The sequence below is a fragment of the Chinchilla lanigera genome, unplaced genomic scaffold, assembly GCF_000276665.1.
Source record: "Chinchilla lanigera isolate Chin_1 unplaced genomic scaffold, ChiLan1.0 scaffold00011, whole genome shotgun sequence".
Classification (NCBI taxonomy): Eukaryota; Metazoa; Chordata; class Mammalia; order Rodentia; family Chinchillidae; genus Chinchilla; species Chinchilla lanigera.
The window spans coordinates 26,117,640-26,145,001 of NW_004955412.1; the positions used below are offsets into that span (position 1 = coordinate 26,117,640).

Consider the following 27,362-nt stretch of genomic DNA (forward strand, 5'->3'; position numbering starts at 1 on the left):
GTGATGTCCTGCGCACCTGCTCTGTGTGGATCCAGTAACTATGTACCTTCTCTGGCTCATTTGGATGCCAACCTGATCTTGCATACAAAGAGCTGTCATGCTGGGAGGCCAGCACACTCCTCTAGTGTATTTTATCCTCTAGTGGGAGATACCTTAAGCTGGCATACTTGGGGTCACTCAGCCCAGAGCTGGTTCGTTCACCAATTTGGGACAGCAGGTATCTCCTGGGAACATCGCCACACTACCCATTTGGATACTGCCTCTCTGATGTCTAAGAATGAAGTGTATGTTCCTCTGGACAGAGGGTTTGTTATAGTTAGAGAGCTGATGGAGCGAGCCACTGTTAGCAAGACTCTGCCTTTGCTGTTCCAGTGCTTCGGACCTTACATACCCTGGTGCTCCTGCCGCCTGTCCACTCCTCTGTTCTTCCTCTATTCCTTACCAGTGTCCTTGGCTTGTTGCCCTCTTTTTTTCTGGCACCAGACCCATTCCCCCAACAGCTGAGATTAACTGAAGATTTTACAACTCTGATTACCCCTTTTTTAGCTGAATTCCAGGCTTGGTACCAGCCAAGCCCATGATTCCAGGTCCTCACCTGTTTAAGTTTAGCTGTTGCTTCACTTCCCTGTCCTTGCTGTCAGGCCTGGGCACTCCTACGAGTTAGGGGCAGGGTGGGGTCAAGGCTGAAATCTATTTGCACAGACACATTCCTATAGTACATACTACTAACAAGTTTACTTTATCTTCCACCCCTCTGTCGTTTGCCCTTGGGCCCACATAAAAGAATCTCAGACATCTTTTTATAAGTGGAATCCCACCCTAAAATCTTCACTTTACAGGAAGTCACTTTTATGAGCACGCAAGTCCCTGCTTGGTACCTCGCTCTTCACTGACGCCTGGCTGCTCGCCTCAGGAGGGAGAGCACAGCTGGCAGCAGCGCTGTCCCTGGGGAGAAGGGGGCTGAGCTGGGGCGTCCCTGGCTGGCTCAATAAGCTGTTTGGGGTCACAGCGAGGCAGGAAGCTTCAGCCTGGGAGATGCGTTTGTAGTCAAATTTTTTCCCTTCCTAAAAAAACCTCTTGGGCTCCCAGAGGGCGCTGGCATTCAGATGAGAAAAATGTGGGGGCCGCTGGATCTCACATGCCGTCCCCCAGCGAGCCCTCGTTTGCCGGTCCGCGTGGAGCTCACTACTTCTCAGGATGGGAAGGGCTGTGAGGACAGCGGCCGGCCGGCAGACCGTCACAAAGTGGCGGTAACGTCTGGAGTTGCTGTTTTCGCTTCCCCTGCCCCGGAGAGGAAAATGAGTGAGCTAATGAGGAGCCCCGGAAACTCTGAGGCTGTCCGGCTGGGCGGGCAGGCAGAGCGCGAGCATCCGGGGCTGGCGAGCGGTCGGCCGTGCCCGCAGCCCGCCCGATCCGACCGGATCCGACACGAGGACGGGCAGGTGCCTGGCGGGGCGGGTCCGGCCTCGGCGGGGCGGGCGGGCGGGCGGCGGGGCATTTAAACCCCCGCACGGCTACGCGCTCTGCCCAGCCGTCTCCGGAACCGACCCGGCAAGATGCGATCGTCCCTCGCTCCAGGTGTCTGGTTCCTGCGCAACTTCTCCAGGGACAGCTGGTGAGCAGGGCTGGAGGGAGGCCGGGCGGCCGGGGCCCAGGCTGCAGGCGTGATCCTCCAGGATCGGCCCCAGGCACCTTGGGTGGCATCGGCCTCGAAGGTTGCTAACACCCGACCCTGCCTAACTCGGCGTTCTCCGAGACTTCTCAGACACCGATGGGGAACAGCCGGTCTGGGAGTCGCACCCTTTCCCCTTTGCCATCCTTGTCTCCAAACACTAGGACGCACAGAGCTCCTCACTTTCATATCCCTGGGCACCTGGAGATATGGACCTGCTGGGTGACGAGAGAATAAGGCCAGGGGTCTCTTAAGATGTAATCACATCACTTACCTAGGTACAGGAGCCGTCCTTTACCAAACAGGTCACGTTAACTTTGCTTTGCCAGAAGTTTTCATAAGAAATCCTAGGTTGGGTTTTTAAAAGCCTTTTATTACTATTGTCCTGAGATTAGGAAGCCACGCCAAGAAACTGTCTTCACCAGGTTTTACGTGCTGTATCTATAAATTTGGGCAAATTCCTCTGTTCTCAAGGATCCCAAAATGTCCTGGGGTCGTTGGCCTAGCCAAAAATGAGTTACTTTTTGCCTGTCAGTCTGGGAACCCAACAAGCCACTTTTCTTGGGAGTGTTTTATCCATAGTGGCTCCATACTGTGCACCTTAGTACTCTAAGAGGAGCTGGTTATATCCAAATAAATGGACATCCTTGTGAAACACAACATTCCAGGCAAGGCCTTGTTTCATAACCACTTTTTCTAATTATTCCCTGATTAGGGGAAAAAACAAAAAGAGGACAGGTTTTTAATTGAACCTTTGCAAATAGCCATATTGGTATGCAGAGCAAGAAGATTTAATAAGGGTTTTTTAAATAAAAGTTTTGAATTGTTTCTGCTAAATTGTTATGGGCTGAAGATCTCCTGAGAAGAGAGGGAAAGGTCTTCCTTACACCCACAAAACAGAACACTGTACCAGGAGTTCAAACTTAAAGGACAGTCACTTTTCTTCTCCATCCATTCATTCAGTCCTATGCAGTTAATTCCGTTCCACTGCATCTAGGGTTTTCAGTCTCGCATATCCACCCATTGCTTTGCCCAAGAGCCCCAGAAGTCCTAAAGTATATTCTTAAAGTTGTCCTAGTGGTGCCACCAGAAGCCTGTAGCCAAGAGTAAATGCTTGGTATGGTGCTTTTATGGGACCAGTTGTTAATGATAAAAGTTTTGACCTGTGGCTTATCACAGAGCTGTTAAGAAACATCAGAGCGGGGCTGGGGGTTTAGCTCAGCGGCAAAAGCGTCTGCCTGGCACGCGCAAGGTCGTGAGTTCGGTTCCCGGTACCGGAGAAAAACAAAAAAAAAAAAAAAAAGAAACATCAGAGCAAAACAAAAACTATCTGTAGATGACAGAAGCTTAAAAATTGCTGGTTAACATATTGTTGATGATTTTCAGAAGCGAATGATCTGATGAGAATTCATGACAAAAGTAATGCAACTGACAAGGAAATTTTTTGCTCCTATAGTATGCAAAACAAGAAGCCAAGGCAAACACCAGCAAAAAATCTAGATATTGCCTAAAAATGTGATAGGGCTAACTTCAAAGAAGATAAGGAACATTACATCAGCCGATGAAAATAAATGACCATAATTTTTACAGAGGAAAAAATGTCAAGATATATATATAAATCCTAAAAGATAATTTACCTCATATACTAAGAGTATCAACTAATGAGATTCAGTAGGTTTGGAGTAAGTCCCTAAACATCTGTATTTTAATAAAACTCTATAGGAAATTGTGATATGCATTTGCAGGTAAAAACCAAGAGCTTGGAAGATACTAGATCCAAATTAAAGAAGTAAGTTTGTGGCCTAGGTAACATTTTAAATCATAGCTGAATTCGTGACCAGGACGCTGTAGTCGTCATCAAAGTACCACTAAGATACTGATAAATAGAAACACTAGACAAAGCAGGTGTGGAGATATCTGCAGAACCTTTCATACAGCATATTCTGAAATTTCTGAAATAGTGCCATTTTATCTAAGTTTAACCTAAAGAAAGCTGAGCATTTCCTTTGGTCTGACACTTATTCCCATGTGATTGAGCAACACCATAGCAAATAAACCTCAGTATATTTAGCACTTCTTTTTCTTTTTTAAAGGCGAAAGAATAAATCTTTGCAATTTTCCAGGAGCCCTCTTTCTGCAAATAATATGAACAAACTCATCAAAATTGAGTCAGCTTTAGCAAAATTTTAACAGTTGCTTCTTCTCAGACTCATTACTTGCACCTACCACAGCTTAAGGCAAATCACATTCCCGTTCCACACAATCCTCTACAAATTTATCCATTCGGAGTTTGTCCTTCACCGCCCTCCCTGTTGTTGTGAGCAGTCATTTCACTTTAGAGTAAAGCTACTCTTTTTTCCCCCTTAACAAAAACACATCGCATTACTATTTATACAAATTTGTACCTCTGCTGCTATTATCCTAGTAAAGTCTTATTCATGAGTATTAATTATATCACATAACCAAAATAACTTACATTTCAGATAAAATTGAGAGTGTGGAGAGTGAATCATTACAAACAATCTGTCTCACATGAGCATTTTAGCAAAATACTGTGTACAGGAATACTGTACACATAGCACAGCTTTCTACAGCCACACATGCTGCTTGAACATCTTAAAGTATGAATTCAACATCTCTGAGATTTAAGACAGACCTGGCTTGGAATATTTTCACCAGTGAGTGCTTTGAGTAGTTAATTTTGCAGAGCCTCATTTTTCTCATCAGTAAAAAGCAAGGGTTTTGAGGATGAATACAGTAGCTTATATAAGCATGCTTCACCTCTCCTGACTGTGTAGAGCACTCAATTAATGTTATCCTCCTTCCTTCATTCCATGAGCATGGGTTTGGATCTGCTAGACTACAAAATGTAGTTCTGCTGCAGGTACATCATTGTGCTGAGCTCTGAGGCCTGCAGGGACAATGAAGGCATGGTCCTACCTTCTTGGAACTAAGAGTAGGGTTCAAAGGGGGGTGTACCCATAAATCAGCAGTTATATTTTTAAATTTTTTTTATTATTACTTTTGCTTGTATGACCCTGAGGATCAAACTCAGAGACTCTTGCATGCTAGGCAAGTGCTGTACTTCTGAGCTACATCTCCAGCTCCAAGTCAGCAGCTTTAGAAAGCGCTACTGTGCACATTGAGTGCTGAAGGATGAGGTTTCATATGCACCATATCTTTTAGAGGTCAGTTGAGTTGATTTTGAAGAAAGCCGCCTCTTTAAGCATGTCTAACACATAAAGTGTTAGCAATTATCAGTGTGAATTGCTTGAAATACAGGAAGCATGCTATAAATGATGTCTCTTACTATCATTATTACTGATCATATCGTTATGGGTGGATATTAAGCCAGTTCATTTTTTTTTTTTTGCACCAAACAAAATATACGCTGGGGTAGAAATGAACAAGAAAAAGACTTCTAGGCTGAAATAAAATTAGAAATGCAGTCTGTCAAATTTACTGCTTAAGGAAAACAGAGTAACAATCTGGGGGGTGGATTTGACCTGGGCTCTAGACTCTTTATGTGTGAAAACAGGGGTAATAGCAATATACTTCATAAGATTATTTTGAGATTTTGTGAAGTATTACATGTAAAATATTTCGATTGGTACCAGGCTTATATTGAACAGTGAGGAAGCATTAATTCTTGGCTGTTATTCTATTTACTTTTCCTACTATTTTGTGCCAGACATCATTAATTTGTGATTTTTATAGGACTGCAAGGTGTTAGTTTCTCCATGGAACACAGGGGTAAAATGAGGTGCAGAGAAGTCACACAGTGTTAGCAGCATCACGCAGTTGGTAGATGGCTGAACTGGGGTTTGAACCCAGGTTAGTTTTACGTCTAGGTCCATGGTTTTCCCACTGTTCTTAAGTGTGGCATGGAAAAAGCTCACATGGCCATTTGGCCTTAGACAAATCACTTAACCTCTAGCACTTACAGCTCCATTTCCTTAACTATAAAAGCGATATAACCATGTACCTATAGTACAGGGCTTGGGTGAAATTAAATGAGAAACTATATAAAATACTACGTAAAGCACAATGCCATAAATGGTATTTGCTGGTTGCTGGTGAATTTCTGTGGCAGAAGAGCTCATTCCCACTGTGTGGGAGGGGAAGCTAGCCTATGATTTAGTGGATGTGGCAGTCTTTGTCTCCTCACTGGAAACGTGTTTGTAGCCAGTGGGAGCTTAGCATGCCAGGAAACGTTCCTAGAGATGAGGCTGGGAGGCAGGTGGCCCCAGGTTTGTTGAGGCAGCTCCAGTGCAATCCAAGGCTAAGGAGTTTCCAACCATCAGCTGTTCCTCCTTCTGTCAGACCCTCCATCAAGACAGGTGTGAACAGCTTGTTCATGACATTTCTGAGCCACCAGATGCCCAGAAGTTTCCTAGCTCTGGGCCGGGCTGGTTCCCTGCCTTCTGTGCCAGTGTCTGCGTGGGCATGTCTGGGGACAGCTGGCAACATGGGCACCTTTCCAGAGAAATGACTGTGGCTGCTACTTATGGGGCTGGGCCTATTTCCCGGGGCTCTGTGAGGAGGAACAGCTCAGGACGTGGAGGTGGGAAGCTTGTGGGGGGAGGAGCCGGGTGACACAGGAGCTGGACAAGCAGGAACGGGTGTGGAGGGGGAGGTGGATGGGACAGGCAGGAGGAGCAGGAGCATGAACTCCCACGTTGTCTGTTTTCCCCACACCCTAGTCTTTCCAAGAGGACTGCACAAGGCCAAGGCTGGGTTGGTGGCTGCAGCTCAGATGAATGCCCTGTGGAATTAGACAGGAGAAAGATCTGTAAATACATACCCAGAGAGACAGCTGCCAGATGCTTTGTATCTATTATATCTTGCTGAATCCTTACAATAACATTGTGCCACAGTTAAAAAAGACAGAACTAAGATTTAAAGAGGATAAGAAGCCCAAGGTCATAGTAAGTAGCAGGACCAGAAGAGAAAATTGAGTCTCTTGGTTTACATCTAATGTCCTTTTCCCTACTGTGCTCTGGCCCCAAGCCTATATCACTCCTACATCACTTTCTCTTGTCATATTTTCCTGATTCCTGTGAAGTGGCCCTTAGTAAGGCAGCAGGAAGAGCTACCGGAGAGGAGCCAGGATGGAAGAGCTGCAGTGAGAAGGAGTGGGGTACCGGGAAGGCTGCTGGCTCTGAGATATTGCCTGCCCACCCGGGCTGAGCATGTGACCGTGCGAGTTCCTTCCCCCACCCCTCGTGACCGTGTCGTCTCTGCAGCTACTTTCTGCTCTTCCTCTTCCACCCCGCTGTTTCCTCTTTCCCTCCGTACAGGGCAGACTAGTGTGCAGCTCATGGCTTAGGTGGGGCTGTCACTCAGGCTGTGTGGACTGGCTCACAAGACTACCAGGGATCTGGAATATTCTATGTGGTTGGCCAGGCCATCATTTCTTCAGTCAGTTGTACCAACCGAGCACTAAGGACGGAGCTGGACAACCCCCAAATAAACAGAACAAATGGCAGACACCAGGGGCAGAACCTCCTCTGAAGCCCAGGACCCCCTGGCTCCCACAAGGCTGGCATGTGTACGGGGCAGGGGGCACTATCACGGCTCTCCTTTTGGCCTCTAGTTCCAGCCTTGTGCCCAGGGTCTTTCATGCATAGGAGGAACAGGTGAGAGTGAGATGTGGGCTGGGCCTGCAGAGCATCTTGAAGGCAAGGCCATGATCTTGTCTCTGGATAGGACCACAGCTCAGCCATCAGCACCATGCTGCCTCTGTGCTGTCCAAACAGCCTGTCTTCAGAGGAGAGTGAAATCACACCTGCTGGCCTCCTCTTCTAAACCCCACAAACTTATACTCTCACCTGAGTGGACCTCACACTCCAGTGTAAAGTCGTGACTCTTCTGTCTGAGTGCATAGGGCTCCCCTGCTTGGCTTTCTTCTCAAAGCAAGATGATTATGTTTTCTTCTTTCCTGAAAAACATCATTTTCGTAGTCACTGATTTCTTCTAGAAAGTTCGGCTTCCTGTGGCTACTCACCAATGGCTCCTTCTCTGGAAAGAAGCCAGAGAAGGTGGCTTTGGGGCGAAGTCCACCCAAGTCTGTTTCATCCAAGTCCCAGCTAGAGGAAGGGAACAAAAAGCATGGGATTCCTTGGCGTGGCTTCCTGTCCCAAAAGAGCTTTGTGTCTGCCGATCTGACCTGTCCTTGTCCTGTCTTGCATGCCAAAGGCCTGGCTCAGGACTCTGCCCCTGTGGTATCTGTTCCTGGGTGGCTTTTCCCAGTGTCAGTAGAGGCCTTGGGTGTGAGGGTGGTGGCCCTGGCTCTTACTGTACCCAGCCCTCTATCACCTCACATCTGCTGACCCCAGGACAGGCACACCCAAGAACATCGCACCAAGTTCATTTCCTCAGAGAAAGCACCAAGTTTCCTGTAATCACAGCCACTCAGCCTGTTGTGTAGCCTCCTGGGCAGCCCCATAGGCCTATTAATACCCCCTGGCTGGGCAGAGGACAGCAGGATCACTCACTGAAGGGGTTTAAGTCCCCAATGGCTTTGCATGGTGGTTGGGACTGTCAGCAAAGTACTTGCCAAGCAAGAAAGGGGAATGAAGGGAACTGGGGTGACCTGATCTCAGCCAAGGAGAGGGAGCTGTTTTCATTTCCTCCCAAAGTCAGAGACCCCCTGTTGTGCTGGCTTTGTTTTGGTGGTGGTGATGGGGTTTGTGGTGCTAGAGATGGAACCCAGGGTCTCATACATGCCAGGCAAGTGCCACCGCTAAGCTATGCCCCAAGCCTGTGCTGGTTCTTGTCTTTTCGCTGTCACAGTGTTGGTAGTGATAGGTCCTTCGGGGGGTTGATTGGCTTGTTTGTTTTTATCCATTGCTACTTTAGCACGCACTGTTCCCTGTTCCTAATGCAGACTCACCTTTAGTGCAAAGTCTTACTAAGGTCGATAAAATTTTTATCATGTTCCTTTGAAAAAATAAGGGGCTGTCAGCTAATAGTTAAGAGACAGCTAGTCCCTGTATCAGATTTGGTTATTCAGTAACCAGGATCTGGTGTGGGAGGGGGACGCTAAGAAGTGACACTTCTTTCTAGCAAGGAAGGTCATGGGGCAGTGGCCCCAGCTCAAATAGTTGGGGGCCTTGCCCTTTGCATCCCTTGGCCCTTCGCTTCCTTGTTCAACCTGGCACTGCCCTGGGACTCATCCCTCCTCTTATAACTGTGTGCCTTTTGTACCCACATTTTGTAGGGCCTCTTTGGTTGTCTAGGGAGGGGCTCGTGGAAGAGAAGTGAAACCTGCGGGTTTGTGCTGCCTCTGGCTTCTGAGCGATGTGAGATCAGCAGCCTCATCCTCAGCCTCAGCCTCAGCCTAGCCCAACCCTTAAGCTGACCTATGTCACCAAGCCCCTTTGGTTTGCTGTTTTGTTTTTTACTTTTTTTTAAAATCAGTGTTTATTAATTTTACAAAATACTGTATTTCAGTGTTGGGTTCTTTTTCTTCTGCATACTGGGAATTCAGTCCAATGCCTTCTCATGGAGCTACATTCTCAGCCCTTTTTAAATTTTGAGGCAGTGTCTTGCTAGGTCACTAAGCTACTCAGGTTGGGCTCAGACTTCCAGTCTTCCTGCCTCAGCTTCCCACAGTGCTGTATTACAGACTTGGGCTGACACACCCAGCTGCAATGTGGTATTTCCACACGTGTGTGTATTTTAATTGTATTTAACTTCCCATTACCTTGCTTTAATGTCCTCATTCCCCTTATTCCTTTCCTCTTGTCTAATAATAGTTTCCCTCTACCTTCATGTCATCTTTCTTAGATTCTACATGCCATGGAAAACACACTATCCTTGTCTTTTTGAATCTGGCTTATTTCACTTAACATGAGGATCTCTGCTTCCATCTATTTTTCTGCAAGTGATATAATTTCATTCTTTTAAAATAATACTCCATTGTGTTCGTACAGCAGGTTTCCTTTGTCCATGCAGCTGTTGATCTGCACCTAGGCAGGTTCCAATATCTTGGCTATCAGTAAATATGTATTGTACCAGTAAATATGGATATGCAGATAACCCTATGGTATGCTGACTTTATGATTCCTACATGCTATGATCAAAAAATATAGTGAATGGTTAAATTTTTTTTTTAAAGTTTTCTGCAATGAAAGATACATTGCTATTAATCATCCTCAGAGCAGTCTATCTTGCTTCAAACACACATATTCCACTGATTTGGGCTCTTTCTGAAGCTCTTCTAGAAACTCTCTTCTGTGAATGTCTTAATTATACTGTCATTGCTGCCTTGATGTCCTGAACTGACTCAGAACATTCACTTTTCATGGTCATTTTGACTTTAGGGAAGAGCTAGCAGTCGCACAGAGGTGGATAATGATGTAAATAATGTTTTGAGAAGCTTGCCTTCCCTGTGAATGACAATTAGGAGCAGCATTCACCATATTTTTTATCAGACCTCATAAAGACAATCACAGAAGAGGAGTTCTAGAACTGCTTTAGCAGGTGGCAAGGATGACGGGATAAGTATATCGTGGATGAGGGGAAGTATTAGGGGGTCAGTGTACAGTAAGAAATTTATTTAAACATTCACTGTAATTTTACTGTCTTTTATTGTAAGAAATTGTTGTTAGAACCAAGAATGGCACCAAATTCTTCTGGACCATGGGTGATCCAGGCCCTAGGTTCACCAAGCCCAGGAACATGTGTAAGAGATTTTACTGTAAGAAATTTATTTAAACATTCACTGTAATTTTACTCACCTGTTGTGTACTAAGGGATGGTAAAGCTGGGTCAAATTGTAGGTCTGTTTCTAGTTTTTTGAGCCACCTCCATACTGATTTTCATAATGGCTCTACCCATTTACATTCCCATCAACAGTGTAGAAGGGTTCCTTGTCCCCCATAGTTTCACCAACATTTATTTACTTACTTACTTGGTGTTCTTGTGGATAACCATTCTGACGTGGGTGAGATAGAATCTCAATGCAATTTCAGTTTGCATTATTCTAATGATGGCGCCTGGGTCCTTTCCCCAGAAGACCTGACAAAGTGTCATGGAAATACCACTGGAGTTGGAGGAGACCCGGTCCCAGATGCACTGTGTTCAGCCAGTGTTGTGACATTGAGCTCATTCCTTCATCCCTCTGCAGTTCAGATGGGAAGTCCCATAGGAAACCAGGGCCAGACCTAGCACCGCATACCACAGATGAGGACCCCCAGCCATCTTGACTCTCCTGCGGATATGGGGAATGAGTTTTCTGGTGGAGGTTGTGGTCTACACAAGGCAGACCCCAGAGGAGCTCAGTCATGATACCGATATGGACCCTTGCTGATCCTCCTGTCTGCCCCTGGAGGAGCACTGGGGAGGCCTAGCAGGCCGGAGTCACTTCTTTGTGACACTGTAGGTACCCCAGAGAGACTGGGCTCTAGAAGCTTCAGATCTTTGTGCCTCTTAGAGAGGCTGGGTTGGGGAGCATGCTGGCCTCCACATGTTCCTGGGCTTGGTGAATCTAGGGCCTGGATCACCCATGGTCCAGAAGAATTTGGTGCCATTCTTGGTTCTAACAACAGAGCAACAAGGGCTCTCTCAACTCCTTCCACCCTTCTTTATCATCTGCAAATTGGAAACAAGCGTAGCTGCATTTTTAAGTGTCCACTGGGTATCAGGAATGCTATAGGACCTGTCATAGTCATCATCTCACTAACCTGTTGGTAATTTCATGAGCAAGTCAATAAACCATCGGCTTTCAGAATCATGATCAGGTTTAAGGAATGAAACTAGCTTTTGCCTGATTCCTAAGTCCTTACTCTTTTTTCTTATAGACATCGCCTCCTTGAAATATGCCACATAGGGACCGCATGAAGCTGCCATGTGCTGGGGAACAGCTGGCAGGATGCCAAATGCACAGAGAATGGGCTCTACCCTGCAGTGAGGAAGTCTGTCCGAGGCTTACTCCCAAAATCAACAGTGTAGAGCCCTGGGTCTTTGTGTGGCTTTGCCTGGTGGTGTCCAGAGCGCCCTGAGCTAGGAAATCTCAGCCCCTCCAGTGGCTTCCTGTCACCCTCAAGAGGCAGCCCAAGCTCTTCCATTTGACACCCAAAGCCCTACCTGGCTTGGGCTCTGCCTCCTCCCAGCCACTCCTCCTTCTGTGCTTGGCTCAGTCCCACCTTCCAGCTATCCTGAACTATGCAGAGCTCCACAAACAGGTAGTGTTATTTCACGCCCCTGAACTTCTGCACGCGCTGCTTCCTGTCCCTGACACATCTTCCTGTACAGCCTGGTTGGCCTGGCCACCGCCTTCTTGTTTTTGAAGGTGCAACTGAAACCTCACCTCCAGGATTCCTTTCCCGCCCCTGCCCCCATCACACTGGCTTGGTGTCCCTTCTCAGTGCTCCTTGTCATGCAGGGCTTCCCTTTTATATAGCAGGGTTGCACCAATTCTGTCCGTCTCCCCACTGACCCATGAGCTCCAGGAGGGCAGAGGTCCCTCTGGTGACTCCTCTTGCTGTCACTAGATCACTAGCCCTGCACCTGGGGCATGTAGGTAAATGGATGGACAGGAGAGCAGCTGTCTTTCTGCCAAGAGAAGCCGGATATTAGAGATGGACATGGGGGTGTTTGTCCTTTTGCACAGCTCCTCCTACTCACAGTTGAGAGGGACAGGACTGCAGGTGAAAGGGACATGGAATAGATATGGAAGAACATCTGGGACCAAAGGCAGGAGGAAGGCAGAGAATCCAGGGCTGAGGGGCTGAGGCATTCCTCCGTGGGCACCTTCTGGAGTGTGGGGGTGGAGCAGCGTAGCAGGGAAAATGTGGCTGGCAGCTGGGCTACCCTGCTATGCCCTCTTTGGTTTTTCCCAGCTCCTGATAAAGCTCTACAGGTCCCAGTCCACACCAGGCTCTGCTGGGCCTGTCAGGAACCCCAGTGGTCCCTCCAGAGAGGATCTGATCTGTCGCTATGGTCAGTGGCCACACATCCTGGAAAGGTCAGGCAAGGTAGGCTTAGCTGAAGCTTGGGAGTCTTAAAGGTGGTACCACTAGGGTCCAAGGAACCTGGGTGAGAGTGAGATTGTGTTCACTTTGTTATGAGACAGATGGGGTTGATGCTACCTACCATCCATGTGCAAATCAGGAAGAAACCAGAGACAGAAAAATCTTACGCAGCAGATGAGTAAGAGCCATGACTCAAATCTTTCTGCTTGTTTTTGCCTGGACTAGGCAGCATCCTTGACAGGACACAGGGTTGGTGTTATCTATAGGCTGAAGTTTTCTTGCATTAATTGCTCTTTATACAAAGGCAGCCAGGCATATTCTCTGAATTCTCTTAGAGAATTCTAGAAGACTCTCAAGTAGTTGTAAACCATATGGCAGTTGGTGGCATCTGGAAACTTTGCTGCCCCCGAGTTTGCTGATGTGTGTCACTGCGCCAGGCACATGGGGTGGCCCCAGCTTCCTTGTGGAACTCAGGTGCTTAGAAAACCTCTGAAGTCCATCTAGGTGCTTGTGGGAGTGAGTAGTCAGGGAGACCTGGTTGTGGAAATCCAGACTGCATACCTCGAATTTCCTTCTAGATGGAATGGAAAGAAATAGAAAAATTAAAACCAAGCAATGAAGATATGCATGTGTAAGCTCATTCTCTTTGCAAGGTAAATTCTGGGGCAGTGGAGAGAATGGAGACGGAGACCTAGTTTGGAAGCTCAAGACCAGGCGTGAAGTGAGAGGGGCCTGGCAGCACAACTCAGCTTCAGGCTTGGCAAAAACACCCTTTATTTCACAAGTGGTATCCTGTGTTGCTTCATGGGCTGTTTGGGGGAAGTGAGTTTGGGGTTTGGAGGCAGAATCCCAGCAAGGGCGGAGTGAGCAGGTAGTGTCTGCCCTGGGGCTCATGGAGCCAAGACACTGGCAGAGGGCTCTGGGCCCTCCCATTTTCCAATAATATCTTCAATAAGCAAAGGCTGCTAGGTTTTTCTCAATGCCCAGTTCTTTCTTCCAGGCTGGGAGCTATTCTTTTTTTTTTTTTTTTTTTTTGAGACAGGGACTTGCTATGCAGTTCAGGCTGGCCTTGAGCACACTTTACAGCCCAGGTTGGTCTCAAACTCGCAATGGTCCTGCTGCCTCAGCCTCCTGATTTATTCTTTTTTGGGGGGAGAGCTATTCTTTTGTGTTTTGGTTCTTGGGTTTTTTGGTGGTCCTGGAGATCAAATCCAGGGCCTTGGGAATACTAAGCACATGGTGTTCCATTAAGCTGCACCCCCAGCCCCCATTCTGAAGTCTATTTTCCATATACTTTCTGGCCTCTGGCTGCTGACTCAGCTCAGCTGATGCCTTGCTGGGGAAGCAGATGTTGACTCAGGCAGGCACTGCAGCTCTTTCCTAGACTCAGGACAGGGGAAGGCCCTGGAAACTGAGTGAGACCTGCCTGGGCTGTCCTTCCCATCCCCGGCCAACGCATGGACATGTGAGCCACAGAGGGGAAAATGATGTTTCCATCCAAGAGAATGGGACCAGCCTGGGACTAGCAGAGAGAGCGCTTGAGTTATGTCATCAATTGTTCCAGCTGACTCATCTCCACCTGTGGCCTGGGCTCTGTCTGCTGTCTGCTAAGTTTAAGAGGAATACTGACCTCCCTTTGAAGACAGACCCTTCTCCTCCTTCAGTTCCCTCCAAAACCCCATCATTTCTGACATTTAGAAAATCACTCCACTTCCTGCCATCATCTCAGTTTCACATGCAGAGACATAGGGCCCCCTGGCCTTGGTGAGACCCAGAGAAACAGAGGGGAAGGAGGAGGCAGGAGCTCCTCCCTATGTTTGAGTGCCCAGCTGAGCAGGCTCCACTAGAAGCCTCAGAGGTTGACCAGGGAGACCAGCACCCCCAGCAGCCTGGCCTCTGGGTGTTGTTCTGGGCCTCTCCTGACCCCTGCCCTGAAGAACATGTGTCTGGAAAGAGCCTGAAGGTAAAGAGACAGCTGTGCTGAGGCCCTGGAGCTGCTTTCAGCTGGCACCTGGCTTCCTGCTGATCTGGATGTCTGTCTTCTCCTGCAGGTTCCGGGGCTTCACGCTGGTGATCACCTTCCTGATTTACACCTGTTATCACATGTCACGGAAGCCCCTCAGTATTGTCAAGGTAAGGCTGGGTGGTGAGGGAGAATGCAGGACCCAGGAGATGTGCACACTGCGGCAGAAGGGTCTGGGCTTCAGGCCACCGTCCTCCCCGTTCCCTCACCCTCCTCCCAGTGCAGGCCCGCTGTTCATAGCTCTCTTCCCTGTGTTTCCCTAGGGGCTCCCTTTGAGTTTATTCACCAAGACAGCAGTGCCAGTGGGTGTGAATGGGAAGAGAAGGCAGAGCCCTGGGGTCTAAGGGTTCTGCTCATGGGTCTAATGGGGTCACCTTCCCATCCCTGCAGGGGAGGTGCCTGCAGGAGAGAGCATTGGGTGGTGTGGTTGGTTGGGGTGGGAGGTGGCTTGTTCCTGTCTGGGCTGAGTGGGCCCTGAGACAATGGGAAGACCCCTGACCGGTGCCTGCTATTGCCTCTCAGAGCCGTCTGCATCAGAATTGCTCAGAGCTGATCAACCCCATCAATGACACCCACAGTCCCAATGATACCACGTGGTGCAGCTGGGGTCCATTTGGTAAGACCAGGGCATGTTGCTCTTCCCCATTCTTCCTCTCTTCCTCAAGATGAGGCTGTCTGGGGCAGGAAAGGGCTTCATGCAGGGACAGCCAAGCAGCCAGCTTTCTGTCTCTCTTGTCTACTTTCAGACAAAGATGACTACAAGGAGTTACTGGGGGCTGTGGACAACGCCTTCCTTGTGGCCTATGCTATCGGCATGTTTATCAGGTAAAGAGAGAGGCCTGCAGAGCTCATGCCCAGCCATAGGCAGAGTTCAGAGTGACTGACCTGGGTACAGTGGGCTGAAGAGGGCATGTGGACAGCTCCCCTAGGTGGGAAGGGCTGTCAGCCCATGACCAGACTCCTTTCCTCACTGTGGGTACTGACCGAGACTGCTCCTTCACCCGGTGGACTCGCCATCAGCAGCCCCTTTTCCTGAATGCCAATTCTGAGTATTCACCAAAATAGCCATGTTACTGGGTATGGACCAGGGTCCTCTAAGAACATCCCTGGATGTGGAGAAACCCGGAAAGATCCCATCTCCAACCATGTCCAGAGTGGCAGAGGCAGCACGGAGCTCATCGCGGGGAGTTGCAGATGAGGCCTGTGTGTCCCATATGGGAAGGGACAGCCACCAAGGAATTTTATCCCAGACATACATTTTGGATAGATCACTCTGCATGTGTGTGGGGGTGCTGGGGTAGATCTGAGGGAGGGCCAGCCCAATCATACCAAGGGGAACAGTTCTACAGCAGCCCAGACTGCTGAGCTGGAGAGTTTGGGTCACTTGGTGGTAGCAGAGGTGGAAAGGAGAGGGCACACTGGGGAGCCATTTAAGTGGTGGAATGGGGGCTGGCAGTGTAACTCAGTGGTAGACAGCTTTGCCTAGTGTGTGGAAGCTCTGGGTTTGATCCCCTGCGCTGGAAAAAGAAAAGACAAGAGGAAAGTAGAATGAGTGCGCCTTGAGGATGGACCGCAGGGCAGAAAGAGAGGCAGAGCCTGAGGTAACTCCCTTGGACTGGCATGAGTGGCCAAGTGGACGGTGGTGGCCTTCACCTGGATGAGGAGTGCAGGGCGGGCCTGGATGGTGGTAGGAGGAAGAGGAATTTAGTGTTGGAGGGCTAGGTTTTAAATGCTTTGGGGAATCTCCAAGTAAAGGTCCAAAAGGCGTCTGGATAGGATCCTGAAGCTCTGGCTGCAGATCAGGATTGAAGCTATGCAGGAGGGGCTGGTTAGTTATGAGTGGTGGTAAAAACCTTACAAATCATGCAGGAGCCTGGTCTGAGAGAAAAGTAAGTGCTGAGGAGTGGTCAGCCAAGGGGAGGGAAGTGACCGTCTGCACCGTCACAGGCTCAAATAAAACAGGGGTCCCAGAAGTGGAGGCCCATGCTGGCCTAGACATACGTCAGCACAAGGGTCATCAGTGGGCATCTTGGCTGGAGTGGCCTCCGCGGCATGGGGTGGGGGATGAAGTGAGACGGCCGAATAGACAGAGAAGAGGTTAACCATAAATCCAATTCTCTCTTTTCCAGTGGGATTTTTGGGGAGCGGCTCCCCCTGCGTTACTACCTTTCAGCTGGAATGTTGCTCAGTGGCCTTTTTACCTCCCTCTTTGGCCTGGGATATTTCTGGGACATCCACGTGCTCTGGTATTTTGTGCTCGTCCAGGTATGACACCAAGTCACGTGCTCGAGACTTTGTTCCCATTGTAGCATGGGATAGACTGGGGCTAGTTCTCCCCAGCCAGCCCCAGGTACAGCAGTTGAGGTCATGGATTCCGTTCCTAGTCCAGGGCTCCATCTGCGTACACACAGGTCCTGCTTCCCACCCCTGACAGCGGTGCATTATTGGCCCAGTACTTCTCCCTTGAGCACTGTCCTAAGGCCGCTTCCGATGCAGGAGCGTGGACTCCTCAAGTAATCTTGAGCTGGAGGAGAAAGCAGCTTGTGACATTGGGGGCGGAGGTGGATGTTCACATAAGAGAGACAGGCAAGGTTTGCAGTGTGGAGTGTGGGGGCCAGGACACTGAACCTCCTCCGCCAAGGGTGGTCAAGCAGGCACGTGACCCAGGCTTGTTTTCACCGCGTCTCTTTCCTTGCAGATCTTCAATGGACTTGTCCAGACCACAGGCTGGCCCTCTGTCGTGGCTTGCGTGGGCAACTGGTTCGGGAAGGGGAAGTGAGTGTGAGGAGGAGTAGGGAGGACCGGGGAGGGCTGGGGGCACTGAGGCAGCCATGCATGGCCCTCTGCTCTGTGCGCGTTCAGGGTAAGAGAGGAGAATGTGCCTCCATCCTGCTGGTTTTCACAGCTGAGATGGGAAATGTTTCCCCGCTACAGAGCAGGACTGGCTTTCTCACTGATGAGGATTTGACCCCTAGGACAGGCAGCCTTAGTTCTATTTTTTCTCATAATAGTTATACAACTGTTTCTGTTTCCTTGAACTGGATTTTGTGCAGAACAAATTGCTTCTGAGCAAGGTTTTACACCCTCGGTGCTATTGATAGTTTGAACTGTCCTACACATTGTAGGTGTTTAGCAGCCTCCTGGGCATCTCCCGGGAGAGGTCAGTGGTTGTAAGCAAAAATTTCCAGACATTACCAGATGTTTGTGGGGTCAGAGTTGCCCTCAGTTGAAGACCATGGCTTTGGAGTGAAATTAAGGGGCAAAAGAGAAGACAGAATGGGGGCTCCATCCCTTTCGTGTGGGGCTGTCCCAGCTGTGTTTGCTTGGGGCACTGGCAAGGGGTATGGGGACCCTGGCTCCTGCTGCTACCTGCGCAACACCAGCCAAAGCCTCCTCACGGACCGTGTCTTTGGGGCTTTACCAAAGTATGTCGTGGAGGCTGGAAGCAGCTGGTGCCCCGAGCTTGGCCCGGACAGTAACTTCTCCCTTTTCTCCTTTCCTTTCCTTCCCTGTCCTCCAGGCGGGGGTTCATCATGGGTATCTGGAATTCCCACACTTCTGTGGGCAACATCCTGGGCTCCCTGTTGGCCGGCATCTGGGTGAACACTCAGTGGGGCCTGTCGTTTATTGTGCCTGGCATTATCACCGCTGCCATGGGCGTCTTCACCTTCTTCTTCCTCATTGAGTGTGAGTGGACCCCTCCCTCCCCAAGGACCCCATGAGTGGGAGAGAGCAGCTGGATGTGTGGAGGAGACTGTGGTCATGGGGTTGGGGCACCAGCTGTGTGACTCAGAGCTTCAGGTTTGTCATTTGTAAAGCAGGGATAGCTACGCCCTAGGATTTCTGCAAGTCCGCGTGAGACAGTGTCCAGTGCTTGGCCTGTAGCGGGGGCTCAGCCAACATTGGCTGGGTCTGGGAGGAGTGGGAAGGATCGGATGTAACTGAAGCACCTGATCGCTTGCATACTGTGCAGAAGGCGCTTGTCATCCCCATTTTTTGACAACCCTGTGAGTTGGGGAGGCCAAGTGTTAGAGCCACTTTGTATCTGAGGGGAGTAGCGACACAGTCAGTAGTGAGAAAAGCCAGGTCTGGAACCCTGGCCCCCTGAACCCCAAGGCCCAGTCCCTCATTCTGGGAGGCTGCACAGGAAGTGGTGGGCTGCTCTCTGCCACCGCCCTACCACTTAGAGCCCCTGTACAGTGAGAGACAGCCTGGCCCCTTGGGAAGCTTCCTCAAGGTCATTTATATTTTTCAGACCCAGAAGATGTGGACTGCACGCCTCCACAGCACCATGTGAGTGGGAGCCCTCCTAGTGCAGTCCCTGCCCTCCTCCAATCAGAAGGGCGGGACCCAGGGACGACTGGGAACTCAGAGCCAGAATTAGGCCCTGGGGTTGGGGTCTAACAACCTGAGGGGCCTAGCAGAGGTTGGTCCAAGTTGCTGCAACTAGGGGAGGTGGCACATTGCTGTGCCCGCAATGAGGGCTTCTCTCTTCTGCTCAGGGTGGGCCAGAAGAGAACCAGGACAACCCGGAGGATCCTGGGAACTGTTCCTACTCTCACAGGGAGAGTAGCGTGGAGGCTGCCAGCTGCTCCAAGGAACCATGCCCCGAGCCTGAGCCTGCCGCCATCAGCTTCCTGGGGGCGCTCAAGATTCCGGTAGGAAGTTTGTGCAAGAGAGGGAAGAGAGGGGATTTCTGGATATTTCCACTGGATGTCAGGAAATAGGGTGCTGGGAATGACTGATGGTTTTGTAGGAGTGTTGGCTTCTTGGTGGGGGGCAGTGTGGGAGACCTGTCTGGACACAGCAGGTACATTTCTCTTATTGGATTGGGTGTGTATTTGAGGTTGCTTTGTATGGGGTGGTGGATAGACCTGGGGTGGCGCTGAGCTGCCCCTTGGGGCCACCAATGGACCAAAGATCGTGGACCCCTTTGCACTGTGTCTTCCGCTCCACTCCCCAGGGCGTGGTCGAGTTCTCTTTGTGTCTGCTCTTTGCCAAGCTGGTCAGCTACACCTTCCTCTACTGGCTGCCCCTCTACATCTCCAATGTGGGTAAGTCCATGGGGAAGAAGAGCTGAGAGGGTGGGGTCTCTGAGGAGGCCCAGGCCAGTACTTGCTGTGGGGGTGTGGGGAAGCCATGGCGTTGCCGTATATGATTCCAGGCAGGATTTCTAAAACCTGAGGTTTGTTCAGTTTGTTTAAGTGGGAAGTTCAGCCCCGTGTACCACCCGCTAGACCCTGACTGCGGCTCTCCTCTGGAGCTGAGTTGGGCGTTAGTAGCACAAAGCTCTGTTCCGCAATCCTGTCTTCTCCTCCAGCCTGAGTGTAGGGGAAATCCTCTTGGGGCTGCTTGGCACTCAGGTGTGGGGGCTGGGAGTACTAGGAAAGGGCTACATGAGTACTTCTCCCAATCCAGGAAGAGGCCTGGATAGCCACCCACTGCATGGAGGTGACCATGGTGCTCTTCTGCCAAGGGGACCTCCTGGGACTGATGCCTTTATGTTGGGGTCTGCTGGGCTGTGCTGGGGGAGCTGCCTCACCTCATGGGCTACTCTCCTCTGCCCCTGCCTCTGCCCCAGGATGTACAGATGAGGAGAGATAACTTTTACGGTTGAAAAGGACATTTCATGTCCACCTGGCCTGGGTCTCTGCTTTCCCAAAGGTGGGGTGGCTCCAGCAGGGAACAGCCTGTTCCACCTGCCCACCCTCCAGGAGCCTTGGACTCCACCTCTCACCCAGGACCTCTTGCCCAGGGCTGCTCCACTCCCTGCCAACCCTGGGAGGGACAGTGCTGCCCGCCGCTCAGTGCTCACTCTGAACAGGATACCATGTGGATTAGTCGGAGCTGGATCTCAGGCTGTAGTGTGCCCGCCACTCTACACGAGGGGCCCCTCTCTGTGGTAGTGGTAGACTGCTGGGGCGGTTGCATGGACACTGTGACTTTGGTGGCATTGGTGCTGACTTCAGGCTATGAGTCATCCTTGGGGGTGTGGCTACAAGTCAAGCCTCTGGACACTCAGCCAGGACATGGCTCTGTGCACTAGCAGAGACCTCAGGCGGCTGGGAGGACCTCCTCGAGGGGCCTGCTGCGAGGTCAGGAGCCGAGCAGAGAGAGTGCATGGCAGGCCGAGGCTTGGTGAGAGCAGTTGTGCTTCAGGGGAAAGGTGGCTCCCGGGGGCAGGGCTTTCGGGGGTCAGGTCCCAAGCTTGCAGGAGAGGGGCTGTTCTGAGAGGCCAGCGTCATCTGGCAGGGGAAGCCTGGGGGCCAGAGCAGGCCAGTCCCGCTGCGATGCTGACTCACTACAGCCCTAGCCAACCCTGCACCTCAGCTGCCCCCTCTGAGGGGTGGTGGGCTGGGGGAGTGCCCTGTAGGGCTCCCTCTGGCTGTGGCACTTGGAATGTTTGCCCTGAGCCAGCGCTCGCATCTGATCCTATGTTTGTGTTTTCCACAGCTAATTTTAGTGCCAAGGAGGCTGGGGACATGTCTACACTCTTTGATGTCGGTGGCATCATAGGTGAGGCCCTGACCTGCTCTGTGGGAGGCTGCCTTCCTTGCTTCTCTGTCGGGGTACAGAAAGAAGGAGTGGGGCCACCAGGCCAGGGGCTCCAGAGAAGAAAGCCATCTTGAGTGTTTTCTCACCTCTACTCCTGCCCAGCGGGGTGACCCTAAGAAAGATGACCTTTGTGTTTGGTATCCTGCAAGAATGAGTACAGGCGAGGGAGGAGCTCCGCTGCTTCCCGGGGGCAGGCCCAGGCCAGGGCTGGCCTGCAGGCTAGGGGTGGTGTGGTCCTGTCCGGGGCCGTGTGTGAGTGGGTGTGTGTTGCAGGTGGCATCATGGCGGGGCTCATCTCTGACTCCATCAATGGCAGGGCCACCACTTGCTGCATCATGCTGATCTTGGCTGCCCCAGTGGTACGTACGATCTCAAGGGCAAAGCACAAGTGCCTGTGAGCAGGTGCACGGCCTCTGACAGTGTGCGCTCCTCTGCATCCGTGCACACCGCTGTCTCGTGTATATGTGCACGGCACATGTACGCACATGTCAGAGAGGAGAAAGGAGAGTCCTTGAAAGAGACCAGGACTTGAGTTTGGGAAAAGGATCGGTGACTTTGCCCTTGGTGGAGAAGAGGAAGGCCCACTGCTAACCTTCTTGACCACAGGAAGGGACAGAGCCTGCTGTTAGACGTAGGAGATGAACTTTGGGAAGAGGGAAACAACAGATTACTATGTTTTAGAACTTCCATCCATGGGACACTCAGAGTCTGAGAATTCTGGGTATAAGAAGGAGGGGTACATGGCAGCATGGGGCTCTAGAGCGGGACAGGCTTGTTCTACACTCAGGCTTCAGCCCAGCCAGGGGAGGCTGAGGTGCAACTTTGTCTCTCTCCTCTCACAGATGTTTCTGTACAATTCCATTGGCCAGAATGGGATTACCAGCTCCATAGGTAAGAAGACAAGTCCTGCAGGCCCATAGGAAAGACACCACTGTGGGCACCCTATGACGTGGGCACGGGGCATTAGAGTGAGGGGCTGGGAGGGCAGAGGCCTGGTGTGTCATGCTCTGGGGCTGTGGGTGCCCCTCTTCTCTGACTGCACCTTCTCCGCTGCTCTCCCAGTGATGCTGATTATCTGTGGGGCCCTGGTCAACGGCCCGTATGCGCTCATCACCACGGCTGTCTCCGCTGACCTGGTGAGTGGGCTTACTCAGGGCTTCGGAATCCCCACCCTTTCCTCTTTCCTGTCCTGCAGGGTTGAGACCCTCAAAGTCCTTCAGAACACACCACGGGCCCCTCTTTGCTCCCAACTTCAGTTTCTACCTTGCCTGAGTCAACCTCTCCCTCATCCTGCTGGGTGCTGCTGCTCATCTGGGGCCCCCACACTCTGCTCTCTCCCCAGGGAACTCACAAGAGCCTGAAGGGCAATGCCAAGGCCCTCTCCACCGTCACAGCGATCATCGACGGCACTGGCTCCGTAGGTCCGTGACTTTAGCTCTGGGGCCCAGCAGCTGAACCTAGGTCTCCCTGGGCCAGACCCTCTGGGATGCCGCCCTCTGGTGGGCAAGGAAGTGGGGATGCCCCTCATCTCACTGGTTGTGCTCCATACAGGTGCGGCGCTGGGCCCCCTGCTGGCAGGGCTCATTTCCCCCACAGGCTGGAACAACGTCTTCTACATGCTCATCTCCGCTGACGTCCTTGCCTGCCTGGTAAGAGTTCTTGGGGTACATATATGAGTACTGGGGGGGTTCTGTCCCACCACACTGGAACTCTGGAGGTCCAGAGCGTCAAGTTTTCTGGACAAGGAGAACAGCTACCTCTTGCTCAGAACCACTCTGCTTCCCAGGGTGGATCCCCCACCCAGTGAAACTGTACAGCCCGGTCTTTGCTGCCGGTCCTGGGAGCTGTGTGCTGATGCTCACGGTGCCCTCCCTTGCCCTGCGCCTCGGATTCCCCACAGCTCCTCTGCCGGTTGGTGTACAAGGAGGTCCTGGCGTGGAAGGCGTCCCTGAGCAGAGTCCGAGGGTGAGTCACCTGCAGCTTCAGCCCTATCTCTCCCAACCTTTCTTCCTTTGGGAACCCACCCGGGGCTCTGCTCCGAGGCCAGCCCAGCCCAGGCCTGGAGGACTTTGAGCCAGCCCTCTCACTGGGCAGGGTGGACCCACCCCATCCCAGCCCTGCTAACCTGTCCTCTGTGTCCCATGTGTCTCCATAGCTCTAGTCTGGCCCTAACCCACCCGCGGTAATATTTTCAAGTCCCATGACTTTTGTGAGTATTTTCTTCAAGTCGTTAGAACATGGGCTGTATTCGAATCCTCTCTCCTCAATATGATTGTTTCCAACTTTCTCTTTTTTCTTGGGAGCCAGGTCCAGAGACTCCACCTGGGCAGAGCATGGTACTTGGGAAGTGTTTCTCAAGGGGTCTGAGATGCCACAGAGGGCCGCAGCAGCATCTCCCCTGAGGGACACGTTAGGGCTTTGGACTTATCCTTAGGACAGAGGGGCCAAAGGCAGAAGCATTTTCCTACTGAACTCAGGCTGAGCTGCAAGTGCCCCCTGAAGCTCAGAAACCGAGTTTATGTGGTCCCTCTGCCCGGGGTGTGCAGAGAAAAGTAACTACTGCTCAGAGCCTCTAACACAAAATTTGAAGCAAGTGTCCGTGCCTGGCCTGGTGAGCCGTCTGCCTGGTGTCCCTTGGTGGCGGGTGTAGGGAAGGAATGGCTGCAGCAGGGGTTGGCGACAGGTTGAGCTGCTCACTGGTGCTGGTGGTTGGGTGACTCTCTCTATGGCCTTTCTGGCTCCTCTGAGCAGGAGCCTTTTACTAATGAGGAGCTGGCTGGAGCTGGGACCTGGACGGGATGGTAACTGAGAAGAACCCCCAGGACAGTGGTGGCGAACCTATGTCATGCGTGCCACAGCAGGCTGTTGGGGTCACTGAAAGCTCTAAAGGGTTCGCCATCACTGCGCTGGGGTCACGGCAACTAAGTGGTACCCAGGGAAGCACTCCGCATTAGGAATCATGTGGGGAGAAAAATTGATTCAACACTATAAGCAGGAAACGTGCATAGTGTCTGTTCCGCCTTGCCCTGTCCTAGAGGAGGGGACCAGGGAAGTGGACAGCCTTTTTGTTTCTGTTTTTGTTTGTTTGTTTAAAGGTGCTAAGGATGGGGTTCAGGCCCTTGCGAGTACTAGGCGAGCCCTCCACTATTACGCAGCACCTCCAGCCCATGATTGGACAGTTTAGTTTATTTCCTTCCATTTGAGGGATTTGGGGAGGGGAAAAAAAGACACAGAAAGGGAAAAGAAGGAGTATTTCATGAGCGTTGCTCTCCACCCGGAATGGAGCAAAGCCTTAAATACTGTAGCTCTGCTGTCAGCCACCCGGAGACAGGTGCTCTCCCTTAGAGGTGAGGGGCTAGTCCTGATTCTTACGCCCAAAATGCCAAGCTCAGGTCTGTGGGGTTTGCTTTTCCAGCGCGGCTGCAGCCCCAAGCTGGTTCTCGGTGGAAGGCCTGTGGGAGTGTGCAGGGATTTGCTGGAGCAGAGAGCACTGGGTGGGGGAGCCCGGAGTTCATAGACAATCCTGGCTTCTCAGCTTCCTCATCTCAGCCCGTGGGCCGGCACACACCCAGGTCCTCTGCATCCTTATGTGCAGCGTGGGCGCTCACCCCCTGGTACGTGGCAGAGTTGACCTGAGGCTGAAGTGAGATGGCTTCGGGAAGCTGTCATAAGTAGCATACACATTTCAAAGATTTTTGTATTTTCTGGTTTATTGGTCCCTGCCCAAGAGGTAAGAGCGAGCCCTAATTAAGGAGGCAGAGATGAATAGCAGAGCTTATTAAGTTGCATCTCACTTTCTTTCCCACCTTCTCTCTCTCCTTCATGCAGCTATAAAGAAATATGAGGCCTCAGTGGAAAGTGAATCGCGGAGGATCCCCACTGGGTCCCCACCCGCTCCCCGTGGGAAGACAACAGAAACTTCAAAGGAGGGCTGAAGCCAAGACTCCCGATCTAACCTCAGCCAGCCCAGCCCATAGGGCTGCGGAGGGAGCCGGAGACCCGCCACGGGAAGGGGACGCCCCGCGGGAGGAAACGGAAGACTCAAGGGCCTGAGCCGGGCCTGCAGGCAGAGGGATGGGCTCGGCGCTCAGGCTCAGACTTGATTGTTCAGATTCTGAGACACAGGCAGAGGCTCTCCAGGGTCAGAGGTGCGTCTGTCCTTCCCGCGTTAGATTTTAACCTCTGTAATCAGCCTGGTACCCTGCTTCAAAAGTACCCGACCTCTCTTTTTCCCTTTGTCATGAGCCAGTCTTCCCTGTGCATCTCCCCGAATCTGACCCTCTTCTTGTCCTTTGTGCTGTTTGTAACTCCCTCTGTGGCTTTGATTAAAGCAATGTGACTGTTCCTCCAGGACGAAGACTAGGGTGGGGCCTCGGGCAGGCACCGGATGTGGGCGGCTCGCCGGCTCCTGCGGGTGCCCACCGCTCGAGGGAGCCTCCCTTGCCTCACCCTGGTGCTTCGCCCTGCCGATGTCGCAGTGGCTGGTGACGTCACGGTCAGTGCTTGGGCACTGCAGGGGTGAGCAGGACTGAAAATACCTGCATGTGTGTTCAGCATCTTGTGCATGAGATGCCGGTGGTTACCGAGTGTCAGCGCTACTGCAGGAATGAAGTGGACAGTGGACAGAGGAAAAGGACTTACGCCCTGAGCACAGGTGCCAGGGTGACAAGACTGGCACGAAACGGGGACGCTGCCCAGTCCGTTGAGTAGCTGCGAATGTGCAGCGCACCAGGGTCCCCATGCTCGCACTCTCTCTGCCCCCGGTCCTGGGCTGTGACGCACCAGGCGGACTCCCCGCGTTTCCGCCTGGCCTCTTCAGCTGCCCGTCAGCACCAATACAGAGCTCTTGTGCCAGCCGGACTTCTGCTCATCCTTGGTAGGGCGCAGCGGCGGCAGGTGGGGTTCGCACGGGTTGCGGAGGCAGTGTCCTGGGGCCACAAGGCCGGTGCGCTGGGGCTGGTGACGATGGGCATGACACGTGCTCATGACACTATACTCGAGCACACAGGGGGTCGAGAGTCCACGCTAGATACAGTCATGGCGTTCATTAGGCTGCTGCCTGGCAGGTGCGTTAGCGGAGGACCCCGCCTCAGCAGTGAAGCGGGCTGTGTGCCGCGTGCGGTGACAACTTGGCAAGCCTCATGTGCGTGATGCTCACTTCTGCTCTGAAAGTAGGAGCCGTCCAGCGACCTCTAAGTCCTCAGAGCCCAAAGGTGCAGGAGCTGTGATGCGTGCCATCATGCTCGGCTTTCTCAAGACCCGGAAGAGCTATGACATCATCACTTAGGACCGACCCGCTTAAGGGTTAGCTGTGTTACTTCTGTTTGCCACTAGATGGCGACACAACCCCGTGGTAAAACCCAGCATGGCCGCTTGCTGTCCAGCTTTGGGAAGGGAGACGGGAGAAGTTCCCTTTTGCCAACTTTGTTCCGCGAAGGTCAGGTGGGAAGGATGACTTTTTTTTTTGAAGCCTTCTCTTCCTCAGCTTCAGCACTTACTACCTTTACACCTGTTTCCTCATCCAGAAAATGGAATGACATTCCATACCTCACAGAATTGCTGTGGGGCGTGCTAAGTGTTAAACTCACGGCCTGCCTGGAGGAACTAGTCGCCGTAGGGGGATGAGACGAGGAATATGAACATGTTTATAAACCACAGGAGAGAAAAGGGAGGTGTGACTCCAGCCGGGAGGGGTGATCCCAGGGAACCGGAGGAATCACTGTGGGTGCTTGGCGCTCAGATGACTGACCTGGTAAGGCAGTGCGGGAAGTGAACGAAGCGAACGGAGACTGTTAGCACGAAAGCTCGCCATGCCCTGGGAAATGAACGAGACACATGGCTCCTACCAGCTGAGAAGCTGGCACTAGAGAGATGAAAAAGGCTTGGGGGAGCTCAGGAGCCCGGCCTCAGAAGTGAGGGCTTCGGCTGCGGGTGGGAGTTGGAGATGCCAGAGGTCGGGGAAGCCCTGAGCACTGCCCTTCGCACTCGCCTCGCGGCTCGGGGCTCCCTGCCCCCTCAGCTGGGCACCGAGCGTTCACCAGGGGCCTGGTACCTGCCTCCTCTCTGCGCCTCCGCACTCACACGGGGCTAATGCAAGAGCATTACGTTAATTAGTTATTCATTTAATTTAACT

The 27,362-nt window shown here is 51.7% G+C and overlaps 1 protein-coding gene across 3 annotated transcripts; it reads left to right on the forward strand.

The window, feature by feature from the left end:
* Nucleotides 1-1,481: 1,481 nt before the first annotated feature.
* Slc37a2 (solute carrier family 37 (glucose-6-phosphate transporter), member 2) lies at nt 1,482-26,089 on the forward strand. Of its 3 annotated transcripts, none has more exons than XM_013511237.1 (19): nt 1,482-1,615; nt 14,703-14,784; nt 15,197-15,290; nt 15,421-15,499; nt 16,804-16,939; nt 17,373-17,449; nt 18,195-18,361; nt 18,930-18,967; nt 19,177-19,332; nt 19,638-19,728; nt 21,128-21,190; nt 21,503-21,588; nt 22,072-22,120; nt 22,292-22,365; nt 22,572-22,650; nt 22,781-22,878; nt 23,130-23,194; nt 23,385-23,438; nt 25,058-26,089. In XM_013511237.1, exons 1-18 carry the CDS (start codon nt 1,557-1,559, stop codon nt 23,413-23,415), a joined length of 1,524 nt encoding a protein of 507 aa, XP_013366691.1. In that variant the 5' UTR covers nt 1,482-1,556; the 3' UTR covers nt 23,416-23,438; nt 25,058-26,089. The 3 variants fall into 3 exon arrangements, with proteins under 3 accessions (XP_013366691.1, XP_005378512.1, XP_013366692.1); XM_013511238.1 differs by lacking the exon at nt 1,482-1,615 and adding an exon at nt 14,318-14,614; XM_005378455.2 differs by lacking the exon at nt 23,385-23,438.
* The last annotated feature ends 1,273 nt before the right edge of the window (nt 26,090-27,362 follow it).

What these genes read in the sequence shown, in the direction of transcription:
- Slc37a2 (XM_013511237.1), top strand. Translation starts at nt 1,557, where the DNA reads ATGCGATCGTCCCTCGCTCCAGGTGTCTGGTTCCTGCGCAACTTCTCC. An exon ending in GTGCAGCTGGGGTCCATTTG is followed by an intron (nt 15,291 to 15,420) that starts GTAAGACCAGGG and finishes GTCTACTTTCAG; the next exon opens with ACAAAGATGACTACAAGGAG. An exon ending in GCTATCGGCATGTTTATCAG is followed by an intron (nt 15,500 to 16,803) that starts GTAAAGAGAGAG and finishes TCTCTTTTCCAG; the next exon opens with TGGGATTTTTGGGGAGCGGC.